The sequence below is a fragment of the Balaenoptera musculus genome, chromosome 2 (assembly GCF_009873245.2).
Source record: "Balaenoptera musculus isolate JJ_BM4_2016_0621 chromosome 2, mBalMus1.pri.v3, whole genome shotgun sequence".
Classification (NCBI taxonomy): domain Eukaryota; kingdom Metazoa; phylum Chordata; class Mammalia; order Artiodactyla; family Balaenopteridae; genus Balaenoptera; species Balaenoptera musculus.
Window position 1 is genome coordinate 69,039,453 of NC_045786.1, and position 20,172 is coordinate 69,059,624.

Genomic DNA, 20,172 nt, shown 5'->3' on the forward strand with positions numbered 1-20,172 from the left:
TATTGCAATAAAAAGGAACACTGATGCAAGAACCTGGATGTATCTCTAGAGGATTAGGCTGAGTGAGAAGAGTAAATCCCAAAAGGTTATGTACTGTATGATTCCATTTATATAACGTTCTAGAAAGGACAACAGTTACAGAAATGGAGAATTAGTGGTTGCCAGAGGTTAAGGAAGGGAAGTGGATGAGGGATCCTGGAAGTATGGAAATGTTCTGCATCTTGACCATCAATGTCAACATCCCAGTTGTGATATTGTAATACAGTTTTGCAAGAGAAACTGAGTAACAAGTACGCAGGATTTTGCAGTACTATTTATTACAACTTTATATGAAGCTACAATTATCTCAGAGTTTAATTTTAAAAATCTAATCATGTGGAGTGAATGGCCTTCCCTGTCCCTCCTGCTTAAAACCCTCCAGTGGTTTCCCACTGTTCTTAAGATATGAGATCCTGGACGCTACGATTTTGTCCACCTCCCAGGATCACCAGGCTCCCTTCAGGCTTTCTGTGCTCCATCCACACCGGCATTCTTTCAGTTCCCGCACCAGACCTACTCCTATAGTCTACTTAAGGGGCTTTTGTAAATGCTGTGCCCATTTGGACTGTGCGTCCCTCTCTTCTTTCTCTTCTATTTCTACTATTTAACTCATAATTACCCTTCAGACCTCAGATGGAGTCTCAAATCCTTAGGACAACCTTCCCCAACCTCTTTAAATTTAATTTTCCTATAAGCTCTTCTTGCCCTTTTTTCCTCTTTGGTAGTACTTACATTCGCCGCTGCCCTTTTGCATTTGATTGCAGGATTACTTGATTAATGTGTTTTCTTTACTAGATAGGTAGTTCTACGAGGAGACGAACTGTATCTGTTAGTCGCACTGCAAAGGGGCTAGCTCCGCACCTAGAATGCTCAGTAAGGACAGTATTTATGAATTTATGAAGGGTTGAATGAACGCCCATTCATGCGCCGGGCTCCCTGGGTCGGGTGCGTCACACTTATGTCGCGCGCGGTATACGTCACTTCCTCCCGGAAGACACTTTCGCTGGGAACACTCAGACTCCTGTCAGTTCTCAGAATCCCTCCGTGGTGGCCATGGCTCTGCCACCCTTCTTCACCCCGGGTCGCCCGGGCCCGCCGCCCCCGCAGCCGCCGGCTCCCGCTCCCTTCGGCTGTCCGCCACCGCCGCTACCCTCTCCGGCTTTCCCACCGCCTCTTCCCCAGCGGCCCGGCCCCTTTCCGGGGGCCTCCGCCCCCTTCCTCCAGCCCCCGCTGGCTCTGCAGCCCCGGGCCCCCGGGGAAGCCTCCCGCGGGGGCGGGGGCGGCGGCGGCGGCTCCTTCTACCAGGTGCCGCCACCGCCGCTGCCTCCCCCGCCGCCTCAGTGCCGGGCCTTCCTAGGGAACGACGCCGGTGAGCGCCCGCGGCCGCCGCCTCCAGGCCCGGGGCCGCCCTGGAGCCCGCGCTGGCCTGAAGCACCGCCGCCGTCCGACGTGCTCGGGGACGCGGCCCTGCAGCGCCTGCGCGACCGGCAGTGGCTAGAGGCGGTGTTCGGAACCCCGCGGCGGGCCGGCTGCCCGGTGTCCCCGCGCGCGCCCGCCGGCCCCAGCCTGGGAGAGGTGCGGGCCCGGTTGCGCGGGTCCCTGCGCCTGGTGCGGCGGCTGCGCGACCTGGGCCATGCGCTGCGCGAGGCCGAGGGTGACGGCGTGGTCTGGGCACAGCTGCATGCGGAGGCACAGCCGCTGCGCGCCGAGCTGGCCGAGCGACTTCAGCTCCTGACCCAGGCAGCCTATGTGGGCGAGGCGCGGCGCAGGCTGGAGAGGGTCCGGCGCCGCCGGCTGCGGCTTCGCGAGAGGGCCTGGGAACGCGAGGCCGAGCGGGAGGTGGAGGCCACGCGGGCAGCGGAGCGCGAGCAGGAGATTGACCGCTGGAGGGTCAAGTGCGTGCAGGAGGTGGAGGAGAAGAAGCGGGTAAGAGCAGCGGATGCACACGGGAGCAGGGGTAGCGGTGTTTGACACCCGATGGGGCTTGAGGCTTTGCACTGTCATTCCTCAGGGCTAAGCCTCTTTTTCCTCATCCGTAAAATAAAAAGATAGTTTGCCTTTCCGACCTTATATTTCCGTATTGGTTGCGTGTTAATGGTGTACAGTACACAACACAAATGCTCTAGGTGCGGTGCAAAGTCCCATAAATACAAAGTATAGGATTGCATAGTGGTTTTGCAGGGATGACAGATCTGTTTTCTTCTCCAGCATTCTGTCCACTTAGTAACATTCAAGACGAACAAGAATCTGGGTCCTTGCGTCTTGTCCTGCTCTAGGTGATTTTAAGAATACAAAATAAAGAGAACTTGGGGCCTTTTCTCAAGGAACATATACCCTAATTGGCTGATGGGGCACTAGTGATGATTTTCCCAGGATTCCTTTATTTACAAGTTCAACAATATCCCAAGTTCAACGATGGTATTTTTGAGCACTTACTATATACTAGGCACTATGCTAAGGTCCTTACCTAAGCCAGACCTTGTAACAATCTGAGAGGTAGGCAGTATTATCCCAATTTTACAGATTAGGAAATTGAGGCATAGAGAGGTTAACTTGCCAACAGTCACACAACCGGTTTGTGGCAGTTTCACTCCTGATTTGAGCCCAGATTGCTCGATTCCAAAGCCTACTGATCTCAAGTTTTAACTTAAGTAGAGGGCCAGGGTGAAACTGGAAATCGGTCAAATAGTTAAGGCATTCTCATTACTTTTGAATGCCTCTAGGGACTTCCCCTCTCCCTCCACTCTCCACAACCAGCTGGTACAGCTTGTGTCCTCCTTGTGTCTGCTACAGCCCTGGAGTCTGATCCATCTCCCCTCTAAAGTATATTGATGGCAAGCTTTGTCTTCACACCTCCAGGAATATATCAGCGCTTTAAAGGAGAGTACTTGGAGGCAATGCCTTAATCTAAGGGAATTTGAGTCAGTTCACCAGACATTTAATGAGGGCCCATTATGGCAGGCCCACTGCTGAGTGCTGGAAATAGAGGTGAATAGGACATAGTGCTTGTCTTTGAGGGGCTTAGAGCACCACGGGGGATCATGTCTGTATAGCATGGTGTGTGTTAGGATTTCAACTGTAGGTGCTATAAAAGCCCAGAGAAGGAATATCTAATCCACTGGGGGAAGGTATCAAGGAAGGCTTCCCAGATGATATGGTGACATCTCAGCTGAGGCTTGTAGGAAATGTCAAAGCTAAGTGAAAGCAACATGTGCAGTTCCAGAAACAAAAGAGTGAAACAGCATGGGTGTCTGTAATGGTGAAACTATAGTGCTTATTTGACAGATGGGAAAAGAGCTTTTAGGCAAAAGGATCCTCCCTACCACGCACTGTGAGGGTACTGGAGACAGAGTCCTGTGAGTAGTGACTTGAGGAACCAGGGTTATTTAGCTTACATGTGAACCAACTTAAGAGTAAGATTGGGTCTTCAGATGTTTAAAAGGCTGTCATATCAAAGAGATCCGTGAGACTTCAGAGCATCGGGGCACAAACCGTGCTTAGGTTATTACTGAGAACATTGTAGAGTCCTAGGCCTTTCCAACCCCATTCTTTATCTTCCCTGGTAGTCTGAATCTTTGGATCCAGGAGTCTGCATTTTTAATAAGAGAGCCCCAACTTAACAAGGTAAGTTGGATGCAGATGTTCCTTGAACCACACTTTGAGAAATTCTGAGGAAGAAACAAAGGCAAGAGCCCACATGGAAGATGCAGAGAAGATAATCCCTTGGCTGGACCAATGTAGAGGGGAGTTGTGCATGGCCCAGGAAATTGGGATGTAGATCCAGTAGAGTCTTTCTTAACCTTGGGACTGTCTGATCCTCTGAAATCTCACGGCCAGGCAGATTTTCTCTGCTGTAAGGTTGTTCCTCGTAAGGTTCCATACTGGGTCTCATGGGCTCTCTTTCTCCTCCAGGAGCAGGAACTTAAAGCTGCTGCTGATGGTGTCCTATCTGAAGTGAGGAAAAAACAAGCAGACACCAAAAGAATGGTGGACATTCTTCGGGCCTTGGAGAAATTGAGGAAACTCAGGAAAGAGGCTGCAGCAAGGAAAGGTAACCATGGCTTTGCATTTCTTTCCATTCTTTACCCTAGCCCCCTCCTCCCCAAAACTGTTGAAGGAAAAATGCTTGATACTTCATTATTTTCACCCAGTAGGGTAACTAAGCTTATCAGCAGTACCTCAGAACTTTTGAAGTAGAAAGCCTCAGAAGATATTTATCCCTGGTAGCCAAGATTGAAAAGGATGTGGGAACCCACCGCACTGTCTTCCTCTTTTTTTTTTTTTATTAATTTATTTATTTTTGGCTGTGTTGCTGCGCATGGGCTTTCTCTAGTTGCGGTGAGCGGGGCTACTCTTTGTTGCAGTGCATTGACTTCCCATTGCGGTGGCTTCTATTGTGGCAGAGCACCGGCTCTAGGCTCACAGGCTTCAGTAATTCTGGCACGTGTGCTCAGTAGTTGTGGCACATGGGCTTAGTTGCTCTGAGGCATGTGGGATCTTCTTGGACCAGGGATCGAACCCATGGCCCCTGCATTGGCAGGCGGATTCTTAACCAGTGTGCCACCAGGGAAGTCCTGCACTGTCTTCCTCTTGCCTCATCATTGCCACCCCAGGCATTCCTGGCCACAGTTTTCTGAGTGAGGTTGGCGTGGCTGGTCAACTTTGCCCATATACCAAGGTGAAAGCTATTCTATCTTTACTTGGTGCTTCAGAAGGTGTTGAAAACTTAGCATGCTCCTTCATATACATTTCAAACCTGAAACATTGATATTTGTAGAAGTGTGAATGGTTGGACGGGGCAGGGAGTGCCCTGCAGACTGCATGGGTGTCCCTGGCTTACCTGCGTGTCACTTTTGGACTCAGAGAACCTCAGTGGTCTCCTCTTGCCTCTAGAGGGAGCACTGGTTTTCTAGAAGTTCCCCAGTTGTGCTTTCCATTTTGCTTGCCTGCATCTTTGCTTTTGCCAGTCTGTTTGTCTGGAGGGCCTTCAGTACCATCTTTGCCATTTTTAGCTCTCACTATCCTTCAAAAGTAAATACAGTAAATTCCATCCTTCCCTGATCTGGGCTGAGGTGACCTACTGCTCCTTCTCATGTGCACCTGGCTTGAACAACATGCTGCCTTATTTAGTAGGCTTTAGGCCATTGACATTCACCAGGGATATTTGAGAGTACACAAATTAGCAAGTACCACAATAGCAAATGATTTGCCCTCTGTGGTTTAAAATATAATTGAAAACTGCCACTCAGATCCTTAATAAAATGTCACTGGGACAAGTGCATTCAGTCAGGCTCATTCACTAGCTAAATGATTAACTTCTACATTGCAGCCTCCAGACTGGCTGATTCAGATTCAGGTCTCAGAATCAGATGACCCCACAAAGCATTCATGAATCAGAGGGAGTTTGCATCTACTGTGTCTACCTCTATCTCTTCCTTATAATAATGCAAAACCTGAGGGCTACTATTTCATATTCCCTTACTTCATGTCCTCCGTGAGCTGAGTGTTCAGTAAACTTATGCCAGTGAATTTATTGTACAACATAATTTCTATTAGTCTTCCTCACTTTGGTCTGAAAGAAGGAAGAAATTTTAGGAGAAATTAAGATCTAAAATAAGCAGGCTCTGTGGAGTTAACTGACTTGAATGTAAAGCGATTTAGTATCTAGTAACTGATTTTGTTGGATACTTTAAAAGAAAAAGAGCAACTTTCTAACTTCTCTCACTGTGCTGAGAAAATGAAGCTGGTTATGTAAGCAGGGCCACGTCTCAAAGTGTCTTATTTGCTAGGCTAGACTTCTCACCTATGCTTAAAGCTGAGTGGAACCATTGAAAGATTTTAAGCAGAGATGACAAAGATCAGTGCTGGCAGAGTAGAGAAAAGTTTGGCGCTTCTAGGAGGGAGGAAAAAAGAGAGACTGATAGGGCTATTGCTGCCTGGGCAGGGATAATATGGGAGTGTGAACTAAGGGTCAGATGGTGAGTTGGAGAAAAGTAAACAGATTTAAGAGATGTGAGTAGAGTGTGTGCGTGTGTGTGTGTGTGTGTATACATATAAGTAAATAACTTGGGGGAACTCAGCATGTGGGAGCTGAAGGAAAAAAATGACTTTCAGGTTCTAGCTTGATCTATTGAATGAGTGATGATACCATTCTAATTGACCAGGAAAACAAGAGGGGGAACAGGCTTGGGGCTGATGAGTTCAGTTTGGGACCTGTTGTGTTTGTGCTGCCTGTGGTACATCCTGGATAAGAGTTTATCAGCGTGTAGCTGTAAGTAGGGCTGACCTTGAGAAGATTGTGTGGTGTGAGATGAGGCGCAAAAAGACAAAATCCTAGGGAATGTCAAAATCAAGATGGGTAAGGAGGAGGCCACAAAAGATATCAAGAGAGGTCAGAGATAGGAGGAAAGTGTAGACCCCTTAATTTTTCTGGAAAGTGGCAAATGCTCAGAGAGATTGCATAATATTGGGCAGGTTACTTAAACTTCTCTGTGCCTTGGTTTTTCCTCACCTGTAAGAAGGGAATAGTGATGGTACCGATCCACGGGGTGTTGCAATGATTAAATTAGTAGACATGCATAAAGTGTTTAAAACAGTCCTGGCATGTAGTAAATGCTGTATAAGTGTTTATTATTATTATTATCAAGTAATATAAAGATTAATAAACATCCATGGGAATTAGTACCCAACAGATTATTAGTGACTGGTGCTGGGTGCATTTCAGTGGAGTGGTATGGGTAGAAGCCAGACTAGACTAGATCAAAGAGGGAATAGGAGATAAGAAAAGCAGACAGTGAGTCCAGCTTATTAAAAGTTTGCCTGTGAAGAGAAGCAGGAGGGATAGTTAATGGCTTGAGGTCCTGCAGGAAGTAGGGAGATTCAGATCCCAGATGGAGGAATTAACTAAGTGGAGAAGGACCCATTTTCCACTGAAATGAAAATGAAGAGGGCAAGGATGGGTAGTAATGCAGATGAGTAAAGTCAGCGGCAAAAAGTTAAGGGATTTCCTGCCTGATGGCCTCTTTTCTGTAGGGAAAATGCTAGGTGGTTTGCTAAGAGTAGAGAAGTAAGGCTTTAGGAGGGAAGTGAATGTTTGAAATAATTGTTGTGAGGAATGAGTGAGAGCCAACAAGAGACGCATGGGAGTATGGCTGTAGGGAGGTGCCATTATGGGCTGAGCTGATGTAACTATACACTGGCACTAGGCCACATAATCAAATGAGTCTGCATTTGGCAGGTGAGCACAGAGCACAGGTCTATTGGGGTTTTGCTTAATGGGCAACCACACGTTTTGGTGAAATCTTACATATTAGATTGGAGGTTTTAGTGAAGCTGACAGAGTTTCGGGTAGAAAGTCAGAGAAGAGAATAATTGGGTTTAAGACTTCAGAGGTGGAAACTTTTTTCTGATCATGCCAAGGTCCAAAGACTGCGCGAGGCCCTAAGGTGTGGGTAGCTAAAGGGGAATAACGGAGAAGGCATTGGTATCTAGGAGCTGCAGGAACTGGAGAAGTAATGGTAGAGGTAGAGGGAACCTAGATCATGTCGTCTCAGGGGGTCTGGAGGAGGATTGGTGGGGGTGCCGTTTCAGAGGGAGTGTGTCGTGGTGGTCAGGAGGGATCCATGAAAGGCTGAGGGGGATGAGCGCGGGTGGTGCAGGCCAGCACACCGAGATGGGAGCAGGCCACACCTTCTCAGGGGTCTGGAGGCACTTTGGGGCTGATGGCGTGTCTGTGTATTTTTTCTGTACTGAGAGATTTTAGTACTTGCAGCAGAGATTGTATGACCCACAAGCCTAAAATATTCACTGTCTGGCCGCTTATGGAAAAGGTTTGCCAGTCCTTGGTCTAGGTAAAGAAATGAAATAAAACCATGAAATTATTATGAAACAACAAAGTGACAGCTTAAATTTCTCAGTGCATAAGAATTTTGTGTGTGTTTGGAAAATAATTGGCAACTTAGTAGAAGATGGGTTTGAGTTGTAGAGTTTCCATAGGTGGGAATGAGTAGATGAAAACTTGTTCAAGACAAGAAATCATGACAAAATGATCTGAAGGAATGTTAGCCTTGGAGATGAAGATAGGAGAGTGAATTCTGCAACTACTTAGCTGCCGTGGTTGAGGGAAAAAAGAGTCAGACCTCCAAATCAGGGTGACCAACCATCACATGTGTCCCAGGACACCGAGTTTTCAGTGCTAAAACTGGACAAATGAAACATTTGGTCACCCTGCCCTCAGCAGCAGACTGTGAGGTTATTGTGGTTGGTTAAGTGTATTTCTTCCTCAGTGTCCAAGTGTGCGCTCTCAGAAGTTCAGACTCAGTCAGAGGAAAAATTGTTTATTAGTTGGGTCTAGGAGTCTGTGCTGTAGGAATTTCACAGTGAAGAAGTAAAAGACAATTCCTCCCTTTAGTAGAGGAATTCTCCAACTGAAGGATCAAAACCACTAAGAAATAAACAAAATCAAAGGTTAAGTAGTGTGATACAGAAAGAGGAGTTAGTGAAAGTCAGGTTAGGATGAAATTAATTGAAGACTCAAAAAGATCGAATTGAGCCTTGAAGGCTGGTTGGAATTTGTAAACTCTAACCAAATTCATACTGTAAGTAGGACTTTGAGTCTGCTCATTAGAACATGGATTTGGGGATAAGAAAAAGTTGTATCTAAAATGTCATTTGCATCTCTTTGCCCAGGGGTCTGTCCTCCAGCCTCAGCAGATGAGACCTTTGAGCATCACCTTCAGCGACTGAGAAAACTCATTAAAAAACGCTCTGAATTATATGAAGCTGAAGAGAGAGCCCTCAGAGTTATGTTGGAAGGAGAACAAGAGGAAGAGAGGAAAAGAGAATTAGAGAAGAAACAGAGGAAAGAAAAAGAGAAATTTTTACTACAGAAGCGTGAAATTGAGTCCAAGTTATTTGGGGATCCAGGTAAGTTCCTCTGTAACCAGTGAAGAAAAGAAAAATACTAGATTGACAGCTCTTTTCCTCATGGATGATCTCCACCTAAGCTAAGAGGTGGTAGGCGACAAATTGGAAGGATCCTTTAGGATTTGAATTCTAAACTATATCCTGGAAATCAAGGATAAAGATGAAACACATTTGATCATATTGTATAATCATAGACTAAGTCACTTTGCCTTGAGAAATATGCTGTACATATGAAGCATGATGACATGGTATTGTGCCTTTTCTTTTTCAGATGAGTTCCCACTTGCTCACCTCTTGCAGCCTTTCCGGCAGTATTACCTCCAAGCTGAGCACTCCCTGCCAGCGCTCATCCAGATAAGGTCAGAAGGGCATTCTCCATGTTTTCGTTCCCTTAGGTAGCAAGAAGCAGTTGACAAAGTGCTTATGTTGTTGAGGACTATTACTATATCTTTTTTTTTTTTTTTTAGTTCCTTATGAGTTTATAGAATGTTTCCACGTTTGAAGCATGCCACATACGTCTTGTTTAGTCCTCATCAATTCTTGAGAAGTAGATGTCCCTATTTTAACAGGTGAAGACACTGAAACTCAGGTTGTGACTTGCCCTCTGTATTATCCCATGCTATAGCTGTTACGTTGACTTAAAGCATTGACTTCCTTTTCCTAATTCTCTTCTGCTGCTAAACAGACCAAGGAAAAGAAACCCTCCCTGTATACTCATCTGTGGAGACTGTTAACAAAGACCCACACTGACTTGTGAGTTCTTACAGGTCAAAGCCAAGAGAGCTAGGAACAAGGAGTCTCACCTTAATCTGCAGTTACTAATGAGCTGGGTAAAGTTTTCAGCTCTGAGTCTCACTTTCCTCACCTACAAGGTGAAAATGATGGACTAGACTGTGGCCTTCAAATGTGAACAGTAGTACCCTCCCAAATGTAATCTTTTGAAAAATCAGTTTGTATAACAGAATGAATGAATGGGTTCCACAGGCAGTTTAAATGTGTTATTGACTGGAAGCACTTTGTTATTTCTGGACTCCCCAAAGCATCTACTTGGGGCCTAAGTGTCTTCAAAGCCTGATTTGAAAAACCACTGAACTAAGTGCTCTCTGAGGATCCTTCCAAGGTCCAACAGTACTCTTTAGCGCTGTTCTGGGAAAAGTGTATTTCTGGTTAATATACAAGTTTTAGCCTTTAAATATATTACAGTGGGTTCTCACTATTTACAGCAACTATATTCTATAAAACTGCAAATGCTGAATTAGAGAATACTGAACTGCTGCTCCTGAAGGAAATACAGAGCTAAGCTCCTGTGAGCCTTTGGCCACAACATTTTCATCAACTGATCAATACCTAACCTTGTTTTTCTTTTTAAAGACACCTTATTTAATACATACTGTTGATTCATCAACATTGAACTCATAGCTAATGGCACTATAACTCATGCCTGAAGGTAGCTTATCTAACATACATGTGTTCTCCATAAGGCATATCACAGCCTTCTAATGCTAGCTATAGCGCTCCAGCACTGTACTCGGGAGCCATTTTAAACAGCAAAATGCCAATAGAAAGCACAAAAATTTGAAGAATGTGGTACTAAACAGACTACAAAAAGGGTACTTGTTTACAGTAGGGGAGCTGAAAACAAGAAGGCAGAGTGTCACCTTGTTCTACCACAGTTGGGAACATGCCTTTTGGTGACTCAGATTTTTCACTGCTCTGTGCGTGTTGGCAAGTAACCATGGAAGCACCATGAGTAATGATTTGCAGGTTACAAATAAATTTTAGTGAATAGCCAAATTTGCAAATACAGAATCTGCAAATAATGAGGATCGACTGTATATTAATTATCTGGTTATCCATAAAATGTAAGTTCTTTGGAGTTTTTTCCCACTTATATACATTTAAGAAATAGTCTTTTGCATAATTTCTAGAAATCAAGTTCTTTAATGGACTCATATCGGTCATTTGAAAGCGAAGTCCTGAAATAGAATATTTAGTTGCTAACATAGTGCTTGGAATGAAACAAAAATAAACAGTTGTTCTGTAATGTTCTCATTAAGGCATGATTGGGATCAGTACCTGGTGCCATCTGATCATCCCAAAGGCAACTCCGTTCCCCAAGGATGGGTTCTTCCCCCGCTCCCCAGCAACGACATCTGGGCAACCGCCATTAAGCTGCATTAGTAAAGATGCTCCAGGAGTGTCGTCCAGCCAAGGCTCTTTCCAGCTCTAAGTATTAGTGACGCTGCCATCTTCTTGTACTGTAGTCTAAACCACAACCTCTAAACTCCATGTGGCATTGACCTACCCAGAAGTTACATTTTCCTTCTGTCCTCTGTCCTGGCCAAGGTGCCTCTTGAATCAGGAGATTAATATGGTTCTTCAGGAAAGGACCTAGGTGAACTGAGGTTTTTACGACAGGCAGTGGCCTTGGTTCATGAAATTCGCCTCTGTTTTGAGGGGCTTGGTCCAGAGTGATTTATAAGCTTACTCTTATCTTTCTTGTGTGGTGATGGATAAGTATATGCTATACACTCATACCCTCGACACAGGTGTGCACTGGGTAGATTTAGCAGTCCCTCCACCAGTACTCCTTGTTAAGGCAAGCTTGATGCAAAACCTCCTTACCTTTCTTACCCAGAGAGCCTCCTAACTTCCAGGAAGAAAGGTCAGAAATGCTTTATCTTCAGTTTTGTGAATCCCACTTTTGGTGCAGCTGGAGAGGCTGGGCTGCCAGAAAAGCTGGTGGCCTTGTCTGGTAGTCAAGTGGAGAACTTGGAAAGCCTGAAGAGTACCTGTACCCAAACTGGATTGTGTTTTAATGGATGATGGCTGCATTTTCCCCATGTTAGAAGGATCCTAATGAAAGCACCTGCTTTTTAAGTTCCTAGAGGTCTGGTTGTTCAGAATCCACAAGGATAAAAATTAATTTCCTTATGGGAGTGGGACCTTGATTAGCCTCACTCAGTCACATTGTGGGAGCCGGTATAGTGGAAATTGTGGAATTTTGTTAGGAACTCAAGCTTCCAAAAATATACATGTAGTTTAAGCTGGGGGAAAAGCAGATAAAAATAATAAAATTTATTTTTTTATACTCATTAATAAATGCTGTTGTGCCTGGAGATGATCAGTCATATAACATGTCAGGTTTTTTGTTTTATTTTGTTTTCCTTTTTGTCATTTATTGTGTTATTTATATTTCCAAAAAGCTAAATAAATACCATTTTTATTTTTTAGTTTGAGCCTTTGCCCCCAATTTGTTGCCTCCCAAATCACTACACACTCTTTCACATTGATGAAAGACATTTACTGCAAAGTTCAAATTTATCAACTAGGCATTTGCTACCAGAAGGTGCGTCTCAAGCACCAAACTTTTTATGCGGTATCCAACTCTGGATAAGCAGGAAAGGACATCTCAACTTTGGAAGTGATTTCATGTACTTGGAAGCTCTTGGGTACAAGATGCTAACACATTTGTCCCTTTTTTGTTGTTTCAGTTGCACTGTTAAGTTTATATATTATGCATTACAGAGTTAACAGGGTATGAGGGCCAGCACTCCTCTAAAGTGTTTCTAAGCTCATAAACCTCAGAATCTGATGTGATTAGCCTCACATAACCCCGTAGGCCTGTGTGCCCTTTTGTTATAAATCTCCACCATTTTCTGACGAGATGCAGGAAGAGTAGAAATAAAAGATGAATTGTACAATGTACGTTTGGTGTCCAGACAGCCTTGCCACTAAGATACCTGCATTGATGGGGTTAGGGAGTGTGGAGCAGGGACTCAGGAAAACTCAGGCAGCAGAACCCAAGGAAGAGAAAGCATTTAACCTCAGGTGGAAAAAACCATTCCCTCTTTCCTCTCATTCAGCTTCTGCAAAGTTTTAATAAAGTGAGCATTATTTTTATTATTTGTTTGGTCTTTTGTTAAGTTTTTCCTAGTTTATTGCCCTGTGTAGTGGTGGTGGCAGCAGCCGCTGGTACTTTATGGCAGCGGCCCCCAACCTTTTTGGCACCAGGGACTGGTTTCGTGGAAGACAGTTTTTCTAGGGACCAGTGTTGGGGAGGGGAGCCGGGGTGGGGATGGTTCAGGCTGTAATGCGAGCTATGGGGAGCGGCAGATGAAGCTTTGCTCACTCGCTCGCTCCCTGGCTGCTCACCTCCTGCTGTGCAGCCTGGGGGCGGGGGTGGGGTTGGGAACCCCTGCTTTATAGGTTCAGAAAGAAAGACTTTTTAAATATATTTATTTATTTTGGCTGCTCTGGGTCTTATTTGAGACACGCAGGATCTTCATTGGGGTGTGTGGGATCTTTTTAGTTGCCGCACGCGGGCTTCTTAGTTGTGGCATGCAAACTCTTAGTCGTGGCATGCATGCGGGATCTAGTTCCCTGATCAGGGATCGAACCTGGGCCCCCTGCATTGTGAGCTTGGAGTCTTACCCACTGGACCGCCAGGGATGTCCCAAGAAAGACTTATAGTAGTGTCTTTAATGAATTGTACTTCTGAGAGTATGGACAGTACCATTGTAATCTTATCCCACAGTCTTTTCTTTTTAAGTGTGGAAAATTTCAAATATTAAAAAGTAAAGAGAATGGTATAATTTTTTTCATCATCTGGCTTCAAATAATGGTCAACTCTTGACCAATCTTGTTTTATCTGTACCCCTACCAATCACACTGGATTATTTTGAGGCAAATCTCAGATGCCATATTACTTCATAAGTGTTTATGTAGCTCTAAGACATTTTAAAAATTTAACCACTGCTATTATTGCACCTAAAGAAATGAATAACTCCTTAGTATCATCAAATAGTCAATGTTTAAATTATCTCATAAATGTGTGTTTTACACTTTGTTCCAAATCAAGATCTGGATGCAATCTATGCATTGTTGTTGGTTGATGTGTCTCTTTTTTTTTTTTTTTTTTTTAAAGGAATTCCTTTATTTTTATTTATTTATTTATTTATTTATTTTTGGCTCTGTTGGGTCTTCGTTTCTGTGCGAGGGCTTTCTCCAGTTGCGGCGAGCGGGGGCCACTCTTCATCGCGGTGCGCGGGCCTCTCACTGTCACGGCCTCTCCCGTTGCGGAGCACAAGCTCCAGACGCTCAGGCTCAGTAGTTGCGGCTCACGGGCTTAGTTGCTCCGTGGCATGTGGGATCTTCCCAGACCAGGGCTCGAACCCGTGTCCCCTGCATTGGCAGGCAGATTCTTAACCACTGCGCCACCAGGGAAGCCCGATGTGTCTCTTAAGTTTCTGATAACCCGTAGGTCTCTCTCTCCTTCCTCCTATGTACTGTTGCACTTTCACTCCCTTGCAGTTTATTACTTGAAGAAATCAGATCATTTTTTTCCTAAAGAGTTCCCAGTCTGGATTTGGCTAACTGCATCCTTGTGATTACATGTGCCTCTATTCCTATAATATAATTATTAGACAGAGCTGTACTGTCTAATATGGTAGCCATGTATGGTTATTGGGGACTTGAAATTGAGTTTGACTTGACATGTACAATTACACATGTGGTTCACATGTTTCTATTGGACCACGCTGATCTAAAGGTTTGATGACATTAAGATCGGGATTTTCTGGCAAGAGTATTTCATAGACCTGGTGTGTACTCCATTTAGGAGGACTAATTGGTTGTCTTATTTTGTGATCTTAGCAGCCATTGACATTCAAGACCTAGACTCACTCATTTGGATTTGCAAAATAGTGATAGTTTAATTATGCCCTGCTTTCTTTAATTATCAGCTGGAATATACTAAAAGGAGAAACATCCCCTCATCAACTATTTGGTTACCTTGGGGTACAATTTGTATAGAAAGGCAAAAAAATAAATACATGATTTTATTTACTAGTTTTCAAAATAATGAGGTAGTTCCATAGCATCTTCCAAAAGTTACCAGTGAATGTTTTTTTTAAGTATCATTATGAACTCAGATCTAAATGTATTTGTCTTTCAATCCATTGTTATTATCTTTTTTTATTGATTGCCTCACCTTTGGCCAGTGGGAGCCTCTTTTAACTCCACTCCTGAGTTCCCACTCAGTCCCACTATTCTGTTCCAAGTTTATCTTGCACATTTCCTATCCCTGACCTATACCTATATTCTGTATGTATTGAACATAAATTAATGAAAATAGAGAATTAAACTCTTTCAAAGACTAACTAGAAATGTGTTGATTCATCATCTTGTATATGCAAGAAATTTGTTTATCTTGACAAATTTCCAGGAGACCCTGGATTTGTGAGAAACTAACAAAAGCGTTTATTTTTAAGAAATTAGGTAAATACAGGGAAGATTGGAAAATGAAAGAGATTAGTTGTATATTAAATACTAAGAGTGTTCAGCGGGAGTGCCTGAGTTTATGACGTCAAAGAATTTGCTACAGCCAACCAACTTAATCACTCTAAAACCATTCATGTTCCTATGTCCACGTGACTTTCGTGCAAGGATGTATCAAGAAGCTTAGCTGAGATTATACCATCTGTTGTAGCAATTCACTTCTACAAGTTTTGTCCACAGAGAAGCTATCCTGGGAATTACAAGGTAAGTACAAAGTATGTCTTGTTCCATTCAAATAAGAATAATATATATAGAAGGAATGTGAATGCTGTGAAGTAGTAGCTGTGGTAGAATTTAGGGACTAGTGATTACATTTCCAAGTATTTCCAGCTAAATTTTTTTTAAAAATTGCTTATAACAAATAAGCTGGTCCCGCATAATTAACTTTTTACTTTTGAGTGCACCAATCAGTAGATCCTGACTTGCCACACCTGGCTATCCATGAAGAATTTGTTTCCCTTTGCCTTTTGGAATAAACTGGGTTTTTCATAGTCTCTGAAGCAAAGATTGAAGTCTTTGAGGCAATTGGTGTTAGAGTGGATAACTATGCAGAGCAGTAGACATTTTCCAACTCCATTAACTCATTCTTGCCGGAATGTGGTTACCAGGATTTGAACGGTGTTCTTGGGAAATGATTTCTATTTACCATTTTCCAGGTACAATGTTAAATGCTGGAGACATAAAAAGGGGGCAAACAGACAGGATTCCTGCCCTCCTGCAGTTAGTCTAGAATAGAGAAGCTTAATGATTATACAGATAATTAAAGTCAGTTATAATTGTAATAAGCACTACAAAGAAAAAGTACGTAGTCACAAATTTATATTTTTCACTGTTCAAATTTTTTTAAGTGCTTGTTGAGGCTCAGATAATTTGCTAATAAGTACAAGGGCTCTAATGGTGAGCAAAATACCAAATACTCCCTAATGCAGGTTTTGAGGGAGAGAGATATTAATCCAACAATCATAAAAAATGTGCCAAGTGCTTTGAAGGAGAGCTACGGTTCCATTAGATTGATTTAGGCCCCCCACCCTTTTTTTCCCTCAAACAGTGTTCTGTAATGCTTTTAGGTGAAATAATACAAAATATCTATATATCATATAGTAAGGGTAAGAATTATCATTCAGTTTATGTATGTATATGCTAGGTCACAAAGTCAAATATATTTCATTCTATGGGGCACAGTAGAAAAAATTCTTGAAAACCACTGTACTAGTTGGATTGATTCAAGTTCGGGGGTCAGGGAAAGCTTTGAGGAAATGCTGTTTCAGCAGAGCTCTGAAGAATTAACTAGTGGGAAGAGACAAAGAGGAGCATAGCAAGTATCCAGAGCAGCATACACAAAGGCCCTCTGGGGGGCCAAGAGACCAAGGCAAGTTGAAGGCCATCATGGCTAGAGTAAGACAGCAAGTGAAGGAGAAGGGGCCAGACACTGTAAGGCTTTAGAATCCCTTGTCAGGAGTTTGCTTTTACTCTGAGAGTAGGTGGGAACCACTGGAGGCTTTTAAACAGTGGAAATGGCTTAGTTTGCTGTTTTGAAATGATTATTTTCATCCCAGTGTGTGGAACAGAATCATAAGGCATGAGAGGATACATGGACATCAGTTGTCCGAGTGAGAGATAATGGGGGCTTGGATTTCCACGGTAGCAGTGGAGGTAGCATGAAATGGCTAGATTCCAGAGATTTAGGAGAGAAAACCTGGCAGGGATTTGAGATGGGTGGCAGTGAAGGAGAAGAAAGTATCGGGGATGAGTCCCAAGCTTGTGTGCCCCTTAGACGTTCCTTGAGACAAAGAATACTGGAGGAGGAGGAGCAGTTTGGGGGAGGGGAAGATCAGAGTTCACTTTGGGTATGTTGAGTTTGAGGCACCCTTGAGACATCTTGGAGGACATGCCTGAAGGGCAGTTGTGTTGTGAGTTGGATCTTAGAAGAGAACTGGAGAATTTAATGTGTGAGTATTAGATTATTGATGCTATGGGCAAGGATGAAGTCGTTTTGAGAGGATAGTGGACACCTTTAAAAAATAATACTAGTGTCATTGTGGGGACTCCATGTAGACCAATTACTACAATCCCCACCTACCCAGCCCCTTGCCCCAGGCTCAGATGCGGCCACATGGGCACAGACCCATGGACTGCTGATGGAAAGGTCCTGGATTATGCAGTTTGTTGAAGCATGCATAGACTGGCTTTCCTAATATCCCCATTTTCCTACCCTCACCCCATCCCTTCAGACCCCTTCAGGGCTTTCTCTGCCTACTGAATGGCGTTAGCACTCAGCCTGAAGTTCACACCCTCCCCAGCTCCACCCCGATCTACCCCTTCCATGTTACTGCAGACAGCTTCTCAGCACAAAGGATATACTTGAGTCAAGCAGCTTGTCTCCCCCTCACTCTGCCCTGCCTCTGCTCCCTGGCTTAAGCTGTTCTCTCCCTGGAGTTATGCTCTCCACCCAGCCTTCTCCCTGCTCACAGGCTGTTCTCCCACCCTCCAGGGTCCAGATCAAGTCCCATCTTTCCTAAAGTTTCCCCAACCCCCATAAGGACTAGAATATTCTCCTCCCTCTGAAGAATATCATCACTTAATGATCTGTACCTCTTATTTTGTATTTAGCAGATGCACATGTGACCGTCATTTTAGAATATGTTCTAACTAGATCATGTCTTGCACTGTAGCCCTTGCTGCTATTAAGAGGTGTTTCCAGAATCCTCAAACTCTTAAATTACTCTAGAAGCAAGTATAATGCTGAGTAGAGAATATCTGTTAGGATGCAGATGCTGGGGCAGAGGGAAGGAAGCAGGAGGGTGGCCCTATACTTGCTCATGGGACAGGCAGTTCACACTTGGGACTCAGCACAACTGTGGTCCTTCCCCATAGCTAAAAATTCTAATGATAGCTGAAAATGTGAACAATAAATCTGAGAATGCCAAAACTTCCTAACTTTCATGTATCCCCTACAACTCCCTACACTCTAAGGTCCCCTGTAGGAACAGGTTGATGTGGCAGATAACTTACTGATCACACTGAAAGCTCTGATCCTGTAGCATAAAGACTCAATGCCAATATGATGGGAGACTATCTCCCAACATGGGGTGGAGAAGCCTTTTGAGTCTTACATACAGTAAGACACTGACAAAAGAGGGCAGACAGTAGAAATGAAGGAATTAAAGGATTTGCCCATCTGGCCTCATTTGACCTCTCTGCACTCAGATTATCGACTCTACCTCCTCACATGATGCTCTTCTGTGGGTGTCGTGATGACCCCAGTGACCCCGAACAGCAGGGCTTTGCACCATCCTGGTAGGGATGACATTGTATTGAGCCAGGGAGCCACTCCCTGGTGTGGGCTCCCTGCTAAGCCCTGGTTATTTGCAAAATGCCAGACTATGGTCAGGAGTCTAGATTTAAGTGTATATTATAGGCAGTCATGAAATTGAATTATGTGAATGAGTTTTGCTTTGTTTTTTAAGGCAACAATATTTAATGTGGTCTAAAATACATAAAAAAGCAAATCCCTGGCTGTTGTGAATATCATTAAACTAACAGATACTACACTTGATCTTAGCCAAAAGGCTCAGAAGCTATGTGTGAATTTTTAATGCTTAGATTTCAGCTTTAGTAGATATTGTTGACTAATAATTGACTTTCTCACCAACAGTGCATGAGAGTTCCAGATATTCCACAACCTCATCAACACTTGATATAGTTAGGCTTTTAAAACTTAACTCTTCCTGTGTGTGTGTGTGTGTGTGTGTGTGTGTGTGTGTGTGTGTGTGTGTGTGGTGTTATCTCATTGTTTCATTTTGCAGTTCCCTGATGACTAATGAGGTTAAACAACTTATATGTTTATTGGCTATTTGGATATTCTCTTTTGTGAAGTGCCTGTTAAAATCTCTTGCCTATTTTGGGATCTTTTTCTTATTGATTTGTAGAAGTTTTTTGCATATATTGGATATGAGTCCTTTGTCAGATATGTGTGCTACAAATATCTTTTCCCCCTCTGTGATTTGCTTTTTCACTTAATGGTATGGTGATGAATGGAAGTTCTTAACTTTAATGTAACTCAATTTATCAGTATTTCCTTTATGGTTAGTCTTTTTTGTAACCTTTACGAAATGTTTGCCTTTTCTAAGGCCATAAATATATTCTCCTATTTTATCTTCAAGCTTTTTTTACCTTTCACATTTAGATCTACAGTCTATCTGAATTTGACCTTTGTTTATGATATGAGGTAGAGGTCAAGATTTTTTTTTTCTAGGTGAATATCCAGTTGGTCCAGAACCATTTATTAAAAAGACATTCATTTTCCTACTGCTTTGCAGGGCCAGTTTTGTCATAAATCAAGGATCCATATATGTGCGGATCTGTTTCTGGACTTTTTTTTTCTGTTCTATTGGTCTCTTTGTAAGCTCTCATGTCAATACCACACTGTATTAATTGCTTTCACTTTAAACTAAGTCTTGACATCTGATAGTATAAATCTTCAACTGTGTTACTTCTTCTTCATGATTGTCTTGGCTTTTCTTGGCCCTTTGCATTTTATTTAAATTTTAGAATTAGTTTGCCAATTTACACCCAAAAATGTGGTGGAATTTTGATACGTGGGATCTATAAATCAATTCAGGGAGAATTGATGTATTTACAATATTGAGTCTTACAAGCCATGAACGTGGTATGTTCCTCTATTTAATCTAATGTTTTATAGTTTTCTGTGTAGAAGTCTTATAATCTTGTGTTAGATTGAGTCCTAGGTAATTAATGCTAATATAAATGGTATCAATCTCTAATGAAAATTTTTTTAAAATTTTTACTTTATATTGGAGCATAGTTGATTAACAATGTTGTGTTAGTTTTAGGTGGACAGCAAAGTGA

At 43.1% G+C, this 20,172-nt stretch overlaps 1 protein-coding gene and 1 pseudogene across 2 annotated transcripts; one reads left to right on the forward strand and one right to left on the reverse strand.

Moving 5' to 3' along the window:
* Window positions 1-1,059: 1,059 nt before the first annotated feature.
* PDCD7 (programmed cell death 7) lies at window positions 1,060-17,384 on the forward strand. Of its 2 annotated transcripts, none has more exons than XM_036844593.1 (5): window positions 1,060-1,965; window positions 3,952-4,090; window positions 8,728-8,964; window positions 9,236-9,323; window positions 15,244-17,384. In XM_036844593.1, the coding sequence occupies exons 1-5, from the start codon at window positions 1,093-1,095 to the stop codon at window positions 15,245-15,247; spliced, it is 1,341 nt and encodes a 446-aa protein (XP_036700488.1). In that variant the 5' UTR covers window positions 1,060-1,092; the 3' UTR covers window positions 15,248-17,384. The 2 variants fall into 2 exon arrangements, with proteins under 2 accessions (XP_036700488.1, XP_036700486.1); XM_036844591.1 differs by lacking the exon at window positions 15,244-17,384 and adding an exon at window positions 11,022-12,867.
* Window positions 17,385-18,783: 1,399 nt separating this feature from the next.
* LOC118891520 lies at window positions 18,784-18,885 on the reverse strand (annotated as a pseudogene).
* Window positions 18,886-20,172: the final 1,287 nt, after the last annotated feature.